This window comes from Acanthisitta chloris, unplaced genomic scaffold (genome assembly GCF_000695815.1).
Source record: "Acanthisitta chloris isolate BGI_N310 unplaced genomic scaffold, ASM69581v1 scaffold35628, whole genome shotgun sequence".
NCBI classification, from domain to species: domain Eukaryota; kingdom Metazoa; phylum Chordata; class Aves; order Passeriformes; family Acanthisittidae; genus Acanthisitta; species Acanthisitta chloris.
Genome location: NW_008687085.1, coordinates 5,243 through 26,599, shown reverse-complemented (window position 1 = coordinate 26,599; position 21,357 = coordinate 5,243). Strand labels below are relative to the sequence as shown.

Below are 21,357 nucleotides of genomic sequence, written 5' to 3'. Positions count from 1 at the left end.
TGACGATGCCAAGAATAGGGAAAAAACCCAACCAAAACGTTTCAGTTTTTCAACCGGCCACTCCCCTGCCCAAGTGATTTGGTATTTCTTCTTTTGAAAGCGAAAGGAGATGTTGGTTATTTTTAAGCATTGCCTTCTAAGTTCAGATACATTTTATTCCTTTGGGTGTGTTGTTTTTCTAAGTTCTTCATGGACATAGGACACTTGTGAAGAATGTGTTTGTAATCATCGTATTGGGTAAAATTTTGGCTTGTGAGATTTCAAATCAGTCCTTTATATAGCTGTAAGTGTCTTGGAAATTGTGCTTGAAAATTACCTGTCAGTTCTGTTCACAGTAATCCCATCCTCTGAAGACAAGACAGTCTTTTAACTGATGCAAATAGTCACAATGTGTTGTCTCAGGCATGTAACTTAAGAGAATGTTAGCTCTAGGCTTAGCTCTACCAAGTCATGCTTTGGGAGGCTGCAACTTACTCCAGTGGCTCTACGTGGTGCCTAGTAGAGTGACCTTCCTCAGTTGCTAGTCTAAGGCCAGATGACAGCAGTGTCCTTGAGAGACTGCAGTGTTCGTAAAAGGTCATTTGCTGCCAGTTTCTTACATCTTTACTTCTTCAAGACACATCTAGGTGCTTACCTGTTGTTTGCAGATAGTGATTTCTTTGGAAATGGATAAAATAATTGGAAAATAGTAGTTTTATTACATCTGAAAGCTTATATAACATTATGGTGCCCTTTTGCTTTATTCTTACTAAAACCAGTTTTAACACCATCGAGTCAACTTTTATGTAAATATTTGCTCTCAGTATATTTACTGGACTACTGCTTTTTGATTGAAAATGAGGATCTGTATCTACATACCCTGTACATACTTTCATATGCTTTCAGATTGATGTTTGTATTTCCTTGTTTGCTTGACAGCTCTTTTAATTAGAGACCTAACATTACCAAGCAAAGTAGCATAGGGCAGGGCTTTAACTGCCTGGAGAGCTGAGGCTTGCAGTTATCATTCTTTACTTTATCCTGTCTTTGTAATCAATGAACAACTCAAATCAAATAGGCACATCTAGAGGGTAATTTATCTGTCTGTGCTGTGTAAGGATGAGAGGGACCAGAGCCTTGTGGGCCACGGCTCACGGTGCGTGATGTTTTTCGTAAGAGCTAATTAAAACAAGCTTTATCAACAGTGAATCAGCTGTCATGACTGTATCTCTGCAGGGAAGTGAAATGTTATCTTTCTGATTATGTTTATTAAAACAAACATACCAAACAAAGGCAAAAGCCTTGTGCTAAATCATTTGCTGTATTTTTGCATAAGGCAGCATTGCTTCTGAAAGGTAATGTTGTCAAAGCAATAACAGGTCAAAATTAGAAGCATAAATAATGTGGTTGTTCAAACATCTTGGACAGTATCCACATGGGAGAAACCGGATGGGTTTGTTTCATCTTCAAATGAGAAGAGTCGACGTGACAAGCATTCTGAAGAGCTTGCAGAAACAGGGTCTGAATCAGACTCGGAAGACAGTGACAATGAAGCAGAGAGTTCAGAAACAAATCCCAAGGTAAGTTTTCTTTCTCTTTCAGATTTATTCTACGTACATCATCGTATGCTAGAAAATTATAACTGTCTTTTATCTCTTGCGGTAGGCTGTACTCATTCAAGTGAGACTGAACTGTATGACTGAAAGTAGAAGTTTTCGCTGCTTTGAATAGTAAAATGAATCTTTATTCAATTATTTGGCTCATTAATGGCACTGTTCCAGCCCAGAAAGCATGATCTTTCCTTCAGCTCACCAGAAGTACCTTGAACTCTGCAAGAAATGTGGTGTTCTCTGAGAAAGGTCACTGTCATCTCTCTGAAATAATCCACAAAATGGTTTGGATTTCAGTGTGAGGATGACTTCAACCCTTCATTGGTAAATGTGACTGCCAACAGACCTTCAGGGAATGCTTTTGGCTGAAAATGGCATGGTCATAGTTCCCTTATTAATTGGGAACAACATTGACAGCACATTGTACAAAATCTGTATATGTCTGTCTTCAGATTTAAAACTTTAGATAAAAGGGTGTGATTGTGGCTCTGCTTGGGTCAGATGGTTTTTCTGAGGCTGGTAGTTCAGAGCAGACCCAGTTTAAATACAGAATGTATTCATAGAGAGGTGTCAGTTCTGAAACACATACTTTTGTATCACTGCATCATTATAAACTGTGATCAGGTATTAGCTGCATGTACAAAAAGCTGTATGTGATTTTTTTGTCTCTTTTTTTAAATTTTTTTTTATTAATTTTAAGACATGCTAAGCTTTGGTTTTAGTTAAGTTTGTATTGGCTACTCCTTGCTAACTTCCACATTGGTACATGGGATTTTCCAGCTTTAACTTTTTGTAACATTTTAAGAATTTTTTTCAATTCTGTATGTGATGAAAGGTCAAGAAGAAAAGTTTGTAGATTATATTACAATATGAGTTTATTGTTTCAAGTTACTCTTGGTTGAAAAGTATGTATAGTAGATGATAATAAATTAAAGATGTAAAATAAAGCTACATTATGTTTTTATTTAGGCATTTTTGCTTAAGGTGGGTTTTTCCCTCTTTAGAGGAAAGGAGATAATGGTGAAGAATCAGAGGAAGGGAAAAAATCTCCTAAAGCTAAAAAGTTAAGTCCTTACGGGAAATGGCGAGAAGTTAAGTCAGAAGAAACTGCTGATAAAGAGGAGAGTCCATCAGCTTCCCAGGAAACCTCTAGTGATGCATCTAACAAGACCAACCCTTATGGAAAATGGAAAGCACTTAAGGAAGTAGGAGAAGAACAAGAAGAAGAAAAAGAACCAGAGTGAGTATCTCTTTACCATGGTTGTTTACATAAAGTTTGTTTCCAGAACATTTGTTTACAAGAGCTGAAGTTTCTTCTCCTGAATTCTGGTGGAATTAGCACAGCACTCATTGGAAGCATTGCCCAAATACAATTCTTTCTGCAGTGATTATTTTATGCTTTCCTTTGCAGGTAGTGGTGGTGTTTTGGTTTTAGTGTAGAAGTTCATCATGAGTACAGAGGAAATTAAAGTGACTTTAAGAATTGTCATCATGCATCATTTTCTCAGAGGCTGAGTACCAACTACGTAAATGTAGTTGCTCTAAGTTTTTGTTCCTTAACATCATCTCCTTCAACAGTCTGGTTCACCTGTTTCAGGAGCTCTTGTGACTGCTTTTTCAACTGCTTCCAGCCTTGGAACAGCATAGGCAGCTTTCTTGGGGCCTCCAGCTCCTAGGCTAAATTCCATTTATTTCTGATGAGTAATTAGTTGGGCAAACTCCACCTGGAGTTCGAGATTGATCTTCATGTTCTAGGACCACCAGCAGCTTTACCAGGGTTAGCATTGCTTTGAATTCCGTCCGTGTGGGATCAGTAGGAGCTGACATAATGACTGTGCTTTCTTAGGCTCCAAGCAATTTCTACCTGAGCCAGGTATGTTTGGCTGAGTTACTTCACAAGCAGTGGATCATTTCTCACTTTGTGGTGTTGTACAAACTCTTAACTGCTCACTTGAAGGACACAGCCTAAAAGACACGTCAAGGTTTTTGTCTTACTTTCACACAATATTTCTGTAAAAGACCTCTGGTTCAACTGGTTTTTTGTTCCATTATTTCAAAACAAAGTTAAGCAAAACCAAAACAAAATCCACTACAACCTTTCCTGCTGTCACTATGGGTAAGTCCTGGAGGCTCTTCTAATGTGGTGAGAGACAGTTTTTGTAATGATTTTACTTGGGAGATGAAACACAAAATAAGTCTAATCTAGTTATGCCCATTTTAAGTCTGGAATGTGTGTCTCTCTCTCCCATGTCTGACAGATGAACTGCAGATGTTTTCAAGAAGTGCATCTGATCAGGAGGGTTGTTTTCTTCCACTGCATAATGCCTGAGGTGGCTCTTTTTCTTTTTTTCCCTTGTGAAGCATACTGTCTTTTATTGTGAGTTTCTAGTTGGGTCCCTTTGGGAGTCTGGAGAAAATAAGTTTTGGAGAATGAAAAGTCTTCTACCTTATGCTTACCTCTTTCTCCAGCATTTTAGTTCTAAATTATTTAGCAGATAAGAGTTTTGACACTGTTCAAACTAAATTAAGCACCAACATACTTCCTTGGAGACAATAATGTTCACGTAACACCTCCTGTATTGGACCAGCTAACTGCTCCTTGACTCCTGAGCTGAAAAATTCTTCTGGGTTTTGAAAAGCACTAATAAAAAGTGCTTTCAGCTACTGAACCTTATAGATCCATCTGTACATTAACACACAGGCTTGAGACATACACACATGGCAATGAGACAAATGCATTTATTCATTATTTACTTAAATTGAGACTAGGCACACTGCCAGCCACTTTCAGGATACTGCAGCAATCACATTTCCTTGACTCGCTTGACCTGCAGTCATTCTTGTGGCTCTTGTTTGGGTGCTTGAGCTGATCATGTCTTTCTTCACACATAGGACCTGAAACTAGGCATAGTACACGAGCTGACATCAGGTTAGCATGCAGTAACAGCAAAAGTATCCTCGTGTGGATTGGCCAATGTGTGTCTTTGCAGCAGTGTTTTGCTGTTTTGATTCCTGACAGATTTGATGTAGATCATTCTCTATGAACTGTTCGTTTCTGCTCCATTGTACGTTTGTGCTACAGGTTATTCTTGTAGAACACAGTGACTTGTATTGAGTCCTTAAAACCAACCGATCATTTTTAGTTAATGTCTTTGACGTGTGCAGATCAATACTAGCTGTGCTCCTGCCCTCCAAAGCTGTCTCTCCCAACCTGAGGTCACTGGCTGATGTGGTAAGCTTGTTCTCCCTCACGGATGGGCACTTGAGGAAAACCACTCAACAGTATTTTGGCAGTGAACCACTGCTATTTACTCACTGACTACTGTCCTTCAATATTCTTACCCTTACAGACCTGCAGCTGTGAGATCTTTTGCAGGAGTGTTTACGTGGTGAGTGCTTGGGCCATGCCATAAGCTCTGTACAGAACGAGGTCTTTGTTACTTTTTATGGCAGCCCACACAGAAGAAACATGGGCATGTTTTTATCCTTGATGCCTGTCATGAGGATGACTAGAAGCCTCCATCTAGCTCAAAGCTGCTTTGACAAATAAAAATAGCTGTTGCTGTCTGCAGTGCACCATGTTGTTTTCTCAGTGTAAATTAACCTTTTTATGTTTCCCTCCTTTCTCCCAGTGAAAAAGTGGACCTGGAGCTTCCAAGTACAGAGAGTGACAATGTAGCCACCCCAGTGCTAGAGGACCCAGAAGAAGAACCAGTGATATTTAAAGAGAAGACAGTCACCTCCCTCGGAGACCTGACGGAAGGGGTGCCAACATTTAAAAAGAGGAAATTTGAAAATGGAAAATCTAGAAACTTAAGACAAAGACTAAGTGATCAGTAATACTTAACAAATCATTTTAGATTCTGTTTAAGCTAGAGTGAATCAAAAGTTTAATATTTTAAACAGGCTTTTATAAAGAAAATGTTGGATAGACTATAAGGATTTATAGGTATGGAAACATGTGAGTTGTAATATTTTTTTATTTTATTTTGATGTGATTGGTTTTGGAATGGAAGTTTGTGTTGTGTTACTTATGCAATATTGTAAAACACGTGTTTTTTATGTTAACCATGCCATCTAAGTTCAGTTAGCTCCATGTATGTTGTTTTAAATACATTGCATAAGGCTTTTTACTCCTTTTCTAAGTATGAGAGAATGTAGTAATCCTTAATCTGGGGAAAATTAAGCAGACCTTTTATTTTTACAGAGGAACTGGATCAATGGCATATACTAGAGAGTAAACTCACCCCCCAAGATTGTTTGTGTGTAGTAGTTTCCCCACTAATGAGTAAAAATATTGTGCTTACTAACCTTTGGCTGATCGTTTGCAGAACAGTGGGTGGTGAGACTGCCAACATTTCAAATTGAGCATTTGAAAGCTGTTTTTAGAGGAGTTAGTCACGTCAGTGCCATCACTCCAAATGATGTTCTGAAAAGCTATTTGCATACGTAATTGATAGATGTATTAAACCTCTGCAGAAGATTTAAACCTGATGAGTCCTAACTTGTAGTAACAGCACCAGAGCCACCCCTGTTGGAGCAGACATTTCTGTGGTGTCTTCCTGTTATATTTTGCTTTATTGTTGTCTGCTTGAATTCTTCCTTGTCATTTAGAGATGCAGGACATGCACTGGCTGCTTTCACAGCCACAGATGCAGGAATGTACAACCTGTGCTCCACAAGAAAGACCTCACATGCAAGGCTAGAACAGGAGTGTCCTTTCTGCCAAGGAGATTGTCAGGTTTCTCAGTCCAGTTTTTCAGGTATTGTTCTTATTTGAACACCACTCCAGCAGCAGGAGCCTGCTCTAACGTGGAGCCTCCTCGTGTTTGTGACCAGTCCACACTCATTGCCTCCCAATTTGCACAAGTACTGCCCTTGAACTAAGTATCTCTTCTTCGTCTTGAATCCATCGCATCTTATCTCTCAGAAATCAGAAGTGTCTGTGTGTGAGGACCTTCAGTGCTCCACCAGCACTTCTCTTCATCCATTCCAGCCTGAGTCTCCCTAGGCTACACTTGCCTAGATGAGTTTGCCCAGATTAAGGCCACAGGTGATGTCACTAATATTCCTTAGCAGGTTCAAAGTAACTCTTGATACATCCCTAAACCACATTTCCTTTCACATGAGCACATCATGCTGTCTGCCATGGGTGCCCTGTGATTTACCAGTACAACTAGCTCGCTCCTTTGCCATTGCCAGCTGCTGAGTTAATGGCTGCTCATGCTTTCCTTCCAAGCACAATTATTTTTTTTCTTACAAATTTTTTGTACTGCTGTACTCATATTCCTCCTGTTCTTCCAAGCCTAAGGTCTATACATTTCATTATGATCTCTGAAAAATGATTTTATTGTTCATTAGTATAGTGTTGTACAGTAGTATAGTTGGGTTTCTTTTGTAGGCTCCACTTCTAATATCCTCTGAGAAAGATATCTTTCCTCTTTCAGTGAGGTTCCCAAAATATTAGCATCTTTTCTTGACAATGTTCTGTCACATTGAAGTGGTCACAGGCAGTGATTTAAGATACCTGTAACTAAACGTCTTGAGCAGATGTTTAAAACCACCTGAAAAGGAGTGTTCAAAGCTTGTTTCCTCATGGAGCTGCTGTTAGTTGTAATATCAACCAAAGATTTTTGTATTGTATTAAACAGGCAAACCAGAGCATTAGGAAAAAAGATTAAAAGTTTTCTTTGCTCACTGCTAGTAGAGTTAGTTTCAATACCATGTGCTTGGTTTTGCTGATGTGACTTCTCCCACCTGCATTTCACACAGAAGTACAGTGCTCTACTCCCCACTACCTCTGGGAGTCAAAGACCAATTTATTCTTTGTTCTTAAGTGTCAATTACAAAAAGGGCCAGTTGAATCAAGTTTGATATACCCAAAGCCACTGTTTAATTCTGCACCATGCTGTCATTCAATTTCCTTATTGTGTATCTAAACCAAATATTGTCTGTTCTACGCAAAAATACTGTCTTCTGTGAGATCTAAGGCAGACATTGCTTTTCCAGGACATCTGTTTTGCACAGACCTTTCTCCCATCTGTGCTATCTCCCTGCAAAATCTTCTGCCTTTGGAATTTGCCCTAAGAATCCTGTAGGCATTACCAGTTACACTCCTCATCTGGTAATCCGTGTGCTGCACTGGCTTTTGACAAAGGAATGTCCTTTTACTGTTTCAGATGAGTGTTTTATTTTCTCACTAACCCATTTTCTCATGCAACATGTTTGTGTCTGTTTGCCTGATCTTATTGCAAGCTCCTTGAGTGAGGACTACATCTTTGGTTTTATAGGCTGCCAGAGACGTTATGAGCAATACGAGGAGAGTCAGAGAGAAAGGGGGAGTCACTGCAATTTCCAGTGATGATTTCTTTTGTGTTGTTTCAGGCAAGTCTGTACTGCTGTAATACTGTAATACTGCTCTGTATTTTTCTTTTCTTGCTCATATTTTCACCTGCCTTGTGTGTTTCGAAAGAAAACTTCACAGTAGAGGACACTTTGGTGTGTGTGGTTTTACAGCAGGGCCTGCCTGAGGTTGGTGATCCTTTTAGAAGCAAACATATTGCATATACGAAAAAGAAAATTATTTTGTTGGGCATTTGTTATAGAGCAGCTGTGCAGAGACCTACTCAATTTTACCCAGGTTATAGAGTAATCCTTGTTCCTATTTAGGCTAAGCCAAATTTTAACCCTTCACTGGGGGATTTGTAGATTGAAATCTAGACTTTCCCAATAGGGTAAAGATTTGTTTGACCCTTGTCTGCAGCAACATCCAGTCCCAATATTCAGATTTGGATGGTGGGAGGGCTGGTCATGACATGGATCTGGGATAAATTCACGAAGCTGTGCATGTATAAAAACTTTTTTCTGCCTGAAAAAGATGTTATTTCAGTGCAAATTTTGGCATCTCAGAAAAGGAGTAAAAAACCACTTCATGCTGCTTGGTTTTCTAGATTTGCTTTTTGAGTTGTGCCTCCCCTTTTTTAATATTCTTTTTATTTCTGCTATCTTCCTCGGATTGTCTTCCTCCACTGTTCCCAGACATGCAAGTCTCCATATCTGTGCTGCACCAGGTTCTGGTGTCCACCTTGCTTTATCCCTTGTTCTACCGAGATCCTTAGAAAGCTTCTTGTTCCTACGTAGGCCACTGTGTCTCCAGACCCCACCGCTGACGCCTGTTTGCATCGTGCCCTCAGCTATTTTCAGACAACATCCAAGCTATTCCCAGACTGACTACATGTGCTCTTTTGCTTTCCTGGATAATTCGTTTTCCTGAGACAGATTCCATTCCATTCCTCCTACAGGGTCTGCAGCCCTTAAATCCCTTTGCTTGTTGGTACAAAAGCTGTCTGTACCTCCTGCTGTCAGCTGCGGCAACCCTCGGGTTCTGTTTTGTCAGCCATACCTCTGCAGTCTCTTCTATCTACCTCTCAAGTCCCCTCACCTTCCACCTGCTAAATTATTTAACTTAGAAATTGTGTTAACCATTCGTGTGATTAACAAATCTAGCTTTGTGAAATGTTTCAGAATATAGCTTGAAAAAAAGTTTCAGTGGTGCGAATTATGATAATCTGAAAAAGGCTAAATTTGCCCAGGGGGATTCCCAGAGAGTGTCAGCAAAAACAGGTTTGATTTTACCTATAAAACCAGAAATAGCCTATGCTAAAAACCAGCAGACAATGTTGTACAGACCACATGCTGAAGACAGTGGATTTTAATGGCTTGCTTGGGGTGATTGAAAGGCAATTGTTTTAGTTTCTAAGTATTGTCTGCAAGTTAAACTTGCAATACAAAATGTTGCCAGCTCTTGAAGTGGAGTTTTTATGGAAATACCGAATAAAGCTTTCTTTGAACAATCTGCCTCTCCACTGTTCATCTGTTTAAGGGGTTTAGGGCAAGCTGGGAGATTTGTGGGTGTATATTCTGTTAACAGTGGGGCCTGGGGTAAGCATAAACTAAAATAGGTCTGTAAATAGAAATGCTTCTTAAAAGAAATACTTTTTTGTGGGCACCAACATAGTGTCTAGCACCTTCAGTAGTGCATTAAGCGGTTACTGGGAATCGGTTTACTCTGTGCATCAGTTACAAGTAACAAAAGGCTTGGGTTAAAATCATTCATTTAAAAACTTTTAACAGGGTTCAGGTGAGGTTTGTTGTAGTTACTGTTAGCAACATTCAGAATAAAGCTGAATATATAATGACAACAGACTGTGATTCAGTAATTACATATTTGCTGATCTTAGAAGGATGAGCATTGCCCTGAGGTAGATACACACTCGATGACTAAATGAAAGTCATTTCACAATCGAGGTGAGGTACCAGGGCTGGTCTCCTTTGGCAGAGGATAAGGATCCATCTTTCCACTGTCATAAAATGTACTTCCAGGCACACACAGCTTCTGTCTGGCTTCCTTCTTGGCTGGGTGAGACACTGCTGCTGAAGACCTCAGCAGGGAAATGAAAGAGATGCAGGAACTACATTTGCTGTCAATGAGCAGGATCTGCCGAGTGACGAAGTTGGTGCCTTGCCCCAGCAGTAAGGTGGGTCTGTGGGTAAGGTCTCAGTTGGGCACTGTTGATGGGGAAGCCAGGCAGATGGGTGGTATTTTATGTTTGTTTTAACACTCTTTGACAAGGAAACACCAAGCTGCAGACTGTTTGCAGCAGAGCAACCTGCTCTTCCTCTGTTGTGCTGTCCCCAGGGGCTGTTCATTGCCCCCCTAGAAGCTGTTTTCCCTTTTGCACCTGTAGTTTGTTACTGTAATTTTTCCTGCTAGTGATTTCACTGCTGAAAGCCATGACTGCTGGTAGGAACTGAAAAGCCCAAGTTCAGAGTGTTCCATCCTGAGAACACCTCAGAAATGGCAGTGTTATACCACAAATCCCTCCCTTGAGGACACACACCAACCCACAGCCAAACCCCATCACACTCTTGCAGCTCTTACAGCCCACAGAAAGACTGGGGTGGAAGGACTTGGAATCAAATATGGCATCAAATAATATTTTTTACAGTTAAGAGAAAACATAGCTTCAAATAATGCTTTCTCAATGAGAAGCAAATAGACCCAGTTTTATTAAAGCAGAGTGTTACAGGCAGTGACCTCCTGCAGAAGTGGATCTGCTCTATCCCAAATTCTATCGTAGCCATGTTTTGCTGTCACACACGTATAAGCAACTGCAGGATAATCTTAATAAGACAAAGACTCATCAGAGTGTCCCAGGCCAGGCTGGCAAAAGGGGTTTAACTGCTAAATTTCAATGCCTACATTTGGGACATCCAAAACTTAGTAGTAGTGCGTTCCCCTTTCTCATCACGGTGCACAAAACCAACAACAAAGAAGATCTACAGAAAATTAATTGATCACAAATATCCCTAAGGTCCTGCAGAAACATGACCTTCCTGCTTCCAGTAAAATAAATGAGGCTCATTTCTTAAAGGTCTTTCAATAGTTTTTCACAGTGAAGTACTTCATAGGCATGAACTAATCCTGGAAGTGGAATCTGATTATTTTAAAAATGTACTTTGCACGAAGTTCCTATTATGGTTTGAGAGATATAATAACTAAAATTAATTGGTTTGTATACAAAATTGAGCATTGTAATTGGATCAGCATCTAAAGTTGGATACCTCCTACTACAGCTGATCATATTGGTTATTGCCAGTCCGTCTGCACTGCAGAGGTACAAGCTCAGCTGCAGATCTTCATGGAGGTTTTTTTTCTGAACTGCTTACTGCAAGAAGTTCAGGTGAGTCCTGAATTGCATGGTAATGTTTCCTGATTGACATACAGAGCTATAAATTAAAAAAAAAATACAAAAAAACCCAAAAGCTTTTGTAATTAAAGTGTTGGAAGCAAGACAAAAATTGTCAAAGATTGCTGATGGGAACACACAGAAGAGTTCAAAAAAATTTCCTGAACTGAGTGTAGTTTTCCTGCTTTCTTCCTGGTACAAATTCTGTCTTTCTTAATGTAGCTGAATAATATTAAAACTGTTGTCATATATACAATAGTAAAACCTACACCATTCAGAAGAACTCAGTATTGAAATAACGTCTTTCTTAAAATAACTGTCGTTTTCTCACAGTGTCACCCATGACTACAAAACACACATGCAAACAGAAATCAACACAAGGCATAATTTAAATCCTAACAATGAACCGATTCTTCATGTGCAAGAGTTTGTGCAGAGCAGCTTTACAGCAGAACCTGGGACGAGCAGGATAAAAGGGAACACGGTGATCTCTCAAGTCAACCCAGTTCAGCAGAGCACCTGTTTTTGTGCCATGTTCAACACGGAGTATTCCCGAATCACTGCATACAACAACTGCCTGCCTACACCCAGTGTAGGCAGCACACAGCACAGCACAGCACAACGCAGGAGAAAACACAAACACAAGTCCTGTTAAAGCTGAGTGTGCTCTACAGACATTTGGACCACCCTCAGGGACAGGCACATTCCCAAAGACACCAAGGCTGAAGCTGAATTCCAGAGTACCTGGTTTGCACTATGAACTCATTTTCTCTGCCAAGAAGCAGGGAGATGCCTGTTATTGTTACTGAACCATTTCCAGAATCTCATCAGCATAATTTCAAACTAGAACCTGTACTTTTACACAGCACTGCAGCTCGTGGTCCAGTCCCACCCTAAGCTGGCCCAAGAATGGCCAACGGACTTCTCACTTGCGATTCTCACCCCTTGCCCAAGATCACTCTAAAACATAAAGCATCATAATACAAAGTTATTTCTAAGGGATTCCTTTTAAGAAGCTCACCCAATCAAAGGATAATAGTATTCCTGAGGCCAGGTTCTAGACTATGTTTGGGGAGCTTAGTTTCTTTCACCCAGAGAGGAACATCTCCCATCCCAAAACAGAAAGTGCAGTATGTGGTATTTTTTCTGCTCCACCACCACAATTCTGCATCTTTCCAGCTGTGATATGGTCAAGAGAAGGACTGGCTTAACAAAGCCCAGCTGCCAAGACAGGAGGAGTGTGCACACAGTACTCCAAGCTTGGTCTTTTCTGCCAGAGCTGCTGTAATAAATTCAACCCATTCGCACCAAAATATAAAAAGAGTAGAATCACACACTGAAAAACAGAGGAACAGATTTTAATCAACTTACCATCTAACAAATGCATCTGTTTAATTTTGCTACCAAACACAACATTTCTGTTTTAACTCTACACAAGTTCTTCAGCAACTTCCTCCTTCTAAAGTCTGCAAATTTTCTAGATATTCGGTGACAGCCTCTATCTCTGCAAACTCCAGTAGTCTATTGATTAACTTATCCAGTGCTTCTTTCCCACTTAGAATTTCCTGTAAAAAAAACCATCAGATGAAAGCATTACTGACTGTACTTCAGTCTCATTCTGAAATGCTGGCTACTCAAACGAGGAGGCCCTGGAATGCACTTTGCCTGCAGCCCATCCTTGCTCTTCCCCCCGGTGAAAGCAACCCATGGTGGGGAGCAGCAGGACCTTGGCTGCCCGTGAAAGGCACATTCATTCTGGCAGCAGCAAAAGGAGCTACTGGTGCCTTCCTGCCATGCTTTGGTGTAACCCATGTGCTTACATGAAAATCCCCCACAAGAACAACTAAGGATTGAAGAACCTAATTCCAATACTGTTGTCCGCACCAAGAATTAGGCTGTTTTGCAAGCAAAGCTCAACTAACTTTTGTTAGGCAGTTTATGGTTCCAGATTCACTAAAGAAAGTCACAAGCTCCCAACGCTAAGTAACTGACTAACAAAAGTCACTTTCATGCAATCATGGAACTATTTCCCCCTGATATTCCACACTCCATTAAATATGAACCATTCCATATCTGGCATGTCCTGCACTCTGCAGTTACCCAGAACACCTGTGGGGACAGTTTAAAAAGGGCTGCTCCTTATGCAACAGCACTTACAGCAAACTGTCCTAAAATTCAAAACATTTTCATAAATTTAATACACAAAAATGTATTATTAGCTTTCTTTTTGCTGTAAAAAATCCCAAATAAATAGAATCATGGAACCACAGAATGGTTCAGGTTGGAAGGGGCCCTAAAGATCATCTAGTCCCACCCCCCCTGCCATGGGCAGGGACACCTTCCACTAGACCAAGTTGCTCAGAGCTCTATCCAACCTGGACTTGGACACTGCCAGGGATGGAGCATCCACAGCTTCTCTGGGCAGTCTGTTCCAGTGCCTCACCACTCCCACAGTTAAGAGCTTTATCCTAATATCTAATCTAAACCTACACCCTTTCAGTTTGAAGCCATTCCCCCTTGTCCTGTCACTACCTGCCCATGTAAGTAGCTCCCTCCATCTTTTGTAGACTCCCTTTGGGTACTGGAAGGCTGCAATTAGGTCACCCTGAGCCTTCTCTTCTCCAGGCTGAACAATCAATAAGATTCAAGCCATATGTAGATATTTACTCAGAAATAAGATCTCAGATAATCTTAAATTGAAAGCATTCGGTTTCAGTTTCTTTTAACTGTGGCCTGCAAGGCAAGTATAAAAGTTTGCCTTGTTCTTCACTCCATCAATAGGAGGACGAAAGAATGGCTTAACAAAAATAAGAAGTCCTTTGTGTCAGGTTTTTCTTTGGATGTACTAAGCTTCAAGAATCTCAAATGTCACTTGTCCAGTTTGGCTGAGGGACTCATGGAGCTCATTGAGGACTACACACTTGATCATTTTTCACTCATATTACAGGAGAAAAACACAGATAAGTAGGCCAGTGAGCTATAGCCTGTGCCAGTAATCTCTAACACTATAAGAAGGCAGGAAAGAAAGCTTCAGGTTTCCAAATCTACAATGCTCTGTCAGAGCACAACTGGCTAATTTCTTTACATATACTAAATTGTTTTCACTAAGTTAATTTTTTTCTTATAGTACACGTAAGTAACTTTTAATATTCTCATAAGCAACCATTACCTTGATATTGCGTGCATCGTATGAGATCCTGTGGTCAGTGACTCTGTCCTGAGTGAAGTTGTAAGTGCGAATTCTCTCTGACTGGGCTCTTGTTCCCAACTGTAGCAAAGCAGCAGAAAACAAATGTTGGATTTTTTTAAAAAATCAAATAGTTCTCTAAAACAACAAACCTTTGTCCTAAAATTCAAAACATTTTCATGAATTTAATACACAAAAATGTATTATTATCTTTCTCTTTGCTGAAAAAAAAAACCCCAATAAATAGAATCATGGAACCACAGAATGGTTCAGGTTTGAAAGGGCCCTGAAGATCATCTAGTTCCAACCCCCCTGCCATGGGCAGGGACACCTTCCACTAGATCAAGTTGCTCAGAGCTCTATCCAACCTGGTCTTGAACATTGCCAGGGATGGAGCATCTGCAGCTTCTCTGGGCAGTCTGTTCCACTGCCTCTACTTCACACATCAGCCTGTTCCAACTCCAAACCTAGTGGTCACTGGCTTGGCACTGTGTTTTTGTTAATACTGTGGCATTACTGAACTGTACTGTTTGTGATTCTGTGTCACAGACCAAGGTCTTACATCCTCCAGTACATTTCTGCTCCAGCTCTGTTGCTGCAAGAACTACATAACTCTCAAAAGTCATGTAAGGCAAGAGAAGTGTCTATACAAGTCCTTAGTTCAAAAATATACCAGTGCTTTTCTTTTTTGAGGGGTTGTAGCTCCTACAAAAAATAATGAAAGTAGTCTCCATTAATAATGGAAACAGCACGGTCACCGCGTGGCTGTCCAGATTGGCACCGAGTGGGACGTAAACTAAGAGCAAGAAGTTAAGTCACCCTCCAGTGGTGAAGCGCGAGAATGCAAACAGCAACACTCCAAGTTTGAAAGCAGAAACCCAAAGGCAGCGTTGTTGTATGCTGAAACTCCTCACCACATTGCAGAACTAAATGCTAAAAAGCGCTCAGAGAAAAAAAGTGTCTTGTGCGCTTTTGTGAAACTTTCAATGTGAAAACTTCATGTGCACTCGACATGTATATTTCAAAACAAGGGATTTCTTGAACAAATTCTGAAACATCAGGAAAAGTAATTTCCTTTTGCCTGATTTTCTGCAGTATTAATATAAACATATGTCTAAGTCCTTTATGCAGCTCTGAAGGCTGTCAAGGTGAAATGACTGACAAGAGATAAATGGCTTGCTGCTTATAACTATGGGGTCAATAATCTGCAGGAACAATGCACTCAAATGCAACCTGAAATTAGGGATTAAATAGCTAAGCTGGAAAACATGGAGCACTGAATAATTCCCTAATTCTAAAGTACATGTATTCCAACTGATCATTGTTGAAGTTTGCACGGCAAATGGGAAAATGCTCAGTGAATGGGAAGGTAATGATAGCACATTTTGAGAGAAAAGTACACTTTGCAGCCTAACTTGAGACAACTCTCACAGAAGTTGTTTCTTCCTTAAAAGGTTACCAAAACCACATTGAATAAACAGCTGCCTAAGTACATAGTGGCAGGATTGTTTATCCACTTGTTTGTTTCAAAAGCTCTGTATGGTCTTATTGAGCACTCCGGTTTAGAAACTTCTGATCCTAGTTTTCATGGAAAATAACTTTTTACTGATGCTTTTCTTGGGTAACTCTGGCCCTAACAGGGGCATTCAGTACACAATGTTGAGCTTTGCCTTTTTGGATAATTCCAGCTAGTCTTTTGACCCTTGTTTCCACCTACAGTTGGTGTCTCTTTTCATTGCCTGAGAAGTCTACAATGGCATTAAACTGGGGTAAGTAAAAACAGACTTCCCATTTTAAAATACAAGACTCTTCCTCATAAGCACACCTCGTTAGACACACACAGTCACCATCACTCGCACAAATCTACAACACAGCAGCCTCTCCTAACCTCAGCCACCACATGCCCTCACCTGCAGTTTTCTGGCACTCTGCTCTTGGCTGAGTTGTTTTTCAATGATCTGCTGGTACAGTTTAGCCTTCAGTGTCCGCAGAGCTATGTCCTTGTTCATCTGCTGTGACCGCTCCTGCTGGCACTCAACTGTCAGTCCTTTACAGAGGGATTCAAGAGAGCTCAGACCAAAATCCCGTTATAACAAAGAACAAACGAGCTAAATTAATTCTAACACATTAGGCAAATGAAACCTACTGGAGTGCTGGTTTGTAGGGCCTTTCAGCTGTAGGATAAAAAGTCATTTTAACACACTGGCCAGAACCATTAGTGCGTTTTTAAGCTTGTCACAGCTGCACTGGGGGCTGTGTTTAGTGCTACAGAAAAGTCAGGGATATTTTAAAATTCCATGAAGCAAACAAGTTTGTGACATTGCCTCCAGAAAATGGGTTCACTCCAATTAGCTGTCATATGTTAAAAATGTAATCTGAACAGTCTATGGAAGCATGTTTAAAACAGTGTAACACAAGGTTTTAAAGTCTTAGCCCAGATAAGCTCTTTGAGACTGAAAAATTCACTGTTCTAGCAGAAAAGGGTGTCTAATCAATGCTGGTGTGCACTGAACTTAGTTATGAATAATGACATAAAGAAAAATAAAGGTCTTCAAAATAAAGGTAGTTCTTATTGTTAACCATCATTTGATTTCTGAAATAAAAAGTCATATAGGAAACAGCTGTTTTCAGGCCACTGCTAGAATTTCCTGTGCCTAAAGAGATTCTGCATCTGTACAGGCAGAGGCTCACTGGATTCCAATACAAACAAATCCTGAGAATGACAGAGTGGTGCAGTCTACACATTGCCTTCCATCAGTATACATTTTCCTTCCTATTCAACATATGACAGCATTATCTAGTACTGAATGACCATCTTCAAGCCTTCTTTTTTCTCAGCCATATAACTACACAGGTTCCAGCTAGGCAACACGTGCCCCTGGTTGCCAGTGGCCATTATTCCTGAAGGTACAGAGCACACAGTGTGAATTATTTACATCTTCCATCCATCCCACCCTTGTCACCCCTCATTTATTCTTTCATCCTCCAAAGACAGTGCATTCATCAAACACTCCCTCGGAAGACAAAACTGGCATAATCATTGTGCCACTGGTACACAGTCCTTTCCTACAACGTTGCCTTGCTACATGAGAGGCAGAACCAGAAGGAGGTACTTCCTTTTTTTTGGTGTAAGACCCAACCCTGCAAACTCAGTCTAAGAGACAACTTGCAGGACTACGAGCTTTCTTTTCAGGTTACAGATTTAGTGAGATCAGAAGTATGAAATAGAGCCAGGCTTACCTGTGGGAAGGTGTACAATTCTCACAGCACTATCAGTTTTGTTAACATGTTGCCCTCCTGCTCCTTTGGCCCTGAACGTATCAATACGCAAATCTTTGGGATCCACTTTAACATCAACCTAGAATCAAAGAAAATTACTACCTCCTACTCATTCTGAAAATATTTGAAGGTCAATGATACTCTGCATTTAAAAAAACCCCAAACTTCTCCTTTACAACTGTTCCTGAGTCACAGCTATATGACTATTATGATTTTAAAAATGCAGTGTCAAGTGTCTTTGAAAAGCAAGTGATGCTTTAAATATTTCACTTATTTTTTCAAACTCTGACTCCAAGTCCTTCACAAAGGTAAGGTGTGGGGGTGGGTGGGGGTGGATGTGAAACAAAACAAAATCAATGTTTTGTAAAACCACTAACTTTGGCAGGGAGACTAAGAAACAAGTAAATATTCCAAACTACTTCTAAACAGCAATGCAAGGATCCTGTTCATGAGTCAAGCCTGAATGATTCTCACAACAGTGCTTAGAATCATCTAACTGAGGAAAAACTGGGTATATCCAGATCCATGTGATTGCCACATTGGAAGTACAAGTCAGTGATGACCTGGACCATAGTTTGAGCTCAGTGGATGGGAAAGGAACATTCATCAAGGAAAGTATTATGAAGAAGCAGGAAAAGGTGCAGGGAAAGCCTACAGGATCTGGTTTTGTTTATTTTGTGTGTACATTGCTGGTTTAAGTGAGAACTGTCAGTATCAGCGAGATGTCAGAAAAACTAGCCAACACATTCATTCAAATTCAAAGGAGACTGTCCTTGATTCAACAGAGAATGACACCAACAATTTAAATGAAACAAAAAAAAATAATCAAAAGGACCTGCAGAATCACATTACTATGCAACACTGAGTATCTTCTTGGATATATTCCCTGTCTTAATACATGATGTAATTTAAAATTGGCTTACTCATAGCAGTGAGCCTTGTCAGTGTTGGGGCTGGAACACATAATGAAATGATCATTCATTTACGTGCCATTTCAGGCAATAGGAAATTTTTGCAAAGTTGCTTCTCATAGTCCATTTATACATGTAAGGTACAGAGCCAAGGACTATTCCCTTCCAGAGTCAGAGCACTTGTGGTTCATTTGCTGGGACTTGCACAAAGCACTTGGGCATCAATGAAATCCCCACAACAGTAACATGGTTTAAAATCGCACCTAGTCTAATGGGAAAATGGGTGAGCAAGGATACACTGCCTTACCACCCCAACGAACAGTTTACCTCCTCTGGCTGAGGGAGGACAATAACTGACATTGTCCCGGTGTGAATACGCTGCATTCTTGATGACATTCCTATCTCGGGGATTCGCTGGACGCGATGAGTCCCTCCTTCATATTTCAGATGCCTGTAGACATCCTCTCCTGAAATATGAGCAGCGGCATGATGCAACCCTCCTGGGGAGACAAACTGTGTGACAAATACAGCACAGAAACACTGCTTTTAATTTCACTGTCTTGGTGGAATGTCTGAAGAACTACTGTACCTATCTCAGCCGGCGTGTAGTTCACAACGTCAAAGGTCCAATGCTTATAGTCTGCATAGCTCTGGTACATCTCAAACATTTCTTTAGTGAACTGTTGGCAGATGTCTCCTAAACACATAAAGGCACTACAACATAAATAGCAGTTCACAAAATGACAGTCCCCAGTTCTGAGATTTAGCTGCAACTCTAACCCCAGTCATTAGACAGATTAATACTTGACTTTAGAAAGTATTACTTTAAACCAACAGAGTATAAAAAGGCATTAAGAATAACCCATAAGAGGTTTAATGAAGTTGGATGGAGGTTTGAAGTAATCTTCACTGTGGGGACTTTGCTGACCTCCAGTTGTTCTGCCAGCTGTCACTTCTAATATGACAGGACTTCTATCATATTTTTCCTTTGGCACTAGAAGCTGGAAAAGCTGGAAAAAAGAAAAAAAAAGAATGCCATTATCTCCTTCATGACTCTGTATCTCCTCTTAATCAAATTTACAGCCAGCCTTCACAACTGCCACAGCTTGAGCACACACAACCACTGATTTCCTTTGGCAAGTTAGTTAAGTGGGACTAAAAACTGTGCAAGGGCCACTGCAACTCTGTGCAGTCACCGTGCAAAGTCAGGTGCCAGGTCACCCACCCCAGCCCCAGCTACCTATGAACACAAAGTTATTAGCTACCCAATCTTTACACTAATCTTATTTTTCAGAAAGTCCCATTTCATATTACTTCAGTCGGAACACAGAAATGAGCCCAAACACAGAGCTCTCCCCTGAATTGTTTCAGCTTCTCTGCTTATAATTACTTTCTCCACTCGTGGGGTGCTGTCAGCTGCAGGGAAAATGAATGACTTCAAGTTTCAATCAGAAATCTTTCAAGAATGCATGCTCCACTGCCACAAACAGTTACTAGGATGTCATGTCAGGTCTCAGTAGCACAGACTCACCATTTTTTTAATCCCCTTCAGTGTTTGCAGGCAGACAAGCAAGCAAGAAAAATGACTAAAATAATCAGTTTCTAAGACACAATTGTCAGTAAGAAGCTTACTAATAATTAATGTTGCCACTTCTTTTCAGGGAGAATTCAGAAGCTGGACTCTCATTAAACTAACATGTCAGGGTCTATTGGTAGGATCACAAAGGAATGTTTTTCTGACATCTTTATTTACAAAGCTGTAAAATTTTACTCAGGCTCACCTTTCTGCACAACATGTTCATTTTTTTATCCAGGGTTTCCTTCTCTTCTAAGGCAAGCTCTAGAAGTTGTTTCTCATCTCTGCTGTCTAGCTCTACAACAACAGGAATAGATGTTAGCCAATCTCACCTAGCTTAGAGCAAACTGTAACACAGCTGTCCAAAGACATGCACTGCAACACACAAAAGCTTGCAGTTGCATTTTTCCAGCATGAAATATCTAATAAGAGCAGCCCAAGCAAGGATGTACATTGCTAACTAAACAATATTTTTCAGGTCTGCTGGAAGAGGCAGCAGATGTCCTACCTACATTTTAGAGCTATTAAACTAGGAAACATTCTCAGGTAAAGCTCACAGAAGCTCCAAATCTTTTCTGCCACAGAGGCTCCAGTTTACAGAAACTAAAGATGCTGATCAGTTAGCATTAGATTATACACTAAGCAGAAACTCGGAAGACAGTTGGAGTCAAGTGGAAAAACTATCACTGCCAAAACAGGGAGTGCTCTCTCCTTTTCATATTTCTTCTCACTGTTCTACCAGCTGAGGAGTGGCTCTGTCACTCATCAGAAAACAAAACAATTCAACTCAATGAAATAAAAGAAAAAAACAAGTCTGGTTGAATAAATGCATGTTTTTTACCATGCCAAGTTCAACTAGATTTAAATCACAACTGGACAGTTACCAGCACAAATGGGGGAACAGGCAGAGACAGCTTTGAACAGCTGGGAGTGAGAGTGAGGGAAGAAAGCAACAAAGAGGAGGAGAAAGCCTTATTCTTTGTGGCCAGCAGGGAAACCACAGGTCTGTCTCAGACGCAGCATAAAACTGGACACTCAGTCACTGAATGCATCTCTGTGCCCTGCA

At 40.5% G+C, this 21,357-nt stretch overlaps 2 protein-coding genes across 3 annotated transcripts in view; one reads left to right on the top strand and one right to left on the bottom strand.

Annotated features, from left to right (window-relative positions):
• The window catches only part of WBP4 (WW domain binding protein 4), a gene marked incomplete at its 5' end in the record, with an annotated part of 12,734 nt that extends 7,217 nt beyond the window's left edge, over window positions 1–5,517 (top strand). Inside the window, 3 exons of the mRNA XM_009080465.1 lie at window positions 1,408–1,559; window positions 2,594–2,829; window positions 5,222–5,517. Coding sequence (XP_009078713.1) covers window positions 1,408–1,559; window positions 2,594–2,829; window positions 5,222–5,429 — 596 coding nt within the window. The remainder of the gene's footprint in view (window positions 1–1,407; window positions 1,560–2,593; window positions 2,830–5,221) is intronic.
• A 7,158-nt stretch (window positions 5,518–12,675) lies between these two features.
• MTRF1 (mitochondrial translational release factor 1) overlaps window positions 12,676–21,357 on the bottom strand; it is an 11,596-nt gene continuing 2,914 nt past the window's right edge. The window contains exons 2-9 of one of the 2 annotated variants that reach the window (XM_009080462.1): window positions 20,497–20,588; window positions 19,644–19,725; window positions 19,305–19,412; window positions 19,043–19,215; window positions 17,766–17,883; window positions 16,436–16,572; window positions 14,508–14,606; window positions 12,676–12,903 (exon numbers count right to left, since the gene is read on the bottom strand). In XM_009080462.1, the coding sequence (XP_009078710.1) occupies window positions 12,781–12,903; window positions 14,508–14,606; window positions 16,436–16,572; window positions 17,766–17,883; window positions 19,043–19,215; window positions 19,305–19,412; window positions 19,644–19,725; window positions 20,497–20,588 (932 nt within the window). In that variant the 3' untranslated portion in view covers window positions 12,676–12,780. The remainder of the gene's footprint in view (window positions 12,904–14,507; window positions 14,607–16,435; window positions 16,573–17,765; window positions 17,884–19,042; window positions 19,216–19,304; window positions 19,413–19,643; window positions 19,726–20,496; window positions 20,589–21,357) is intronic. The other variant, XM_009080463.1, reaches the window with a different exon arrangement.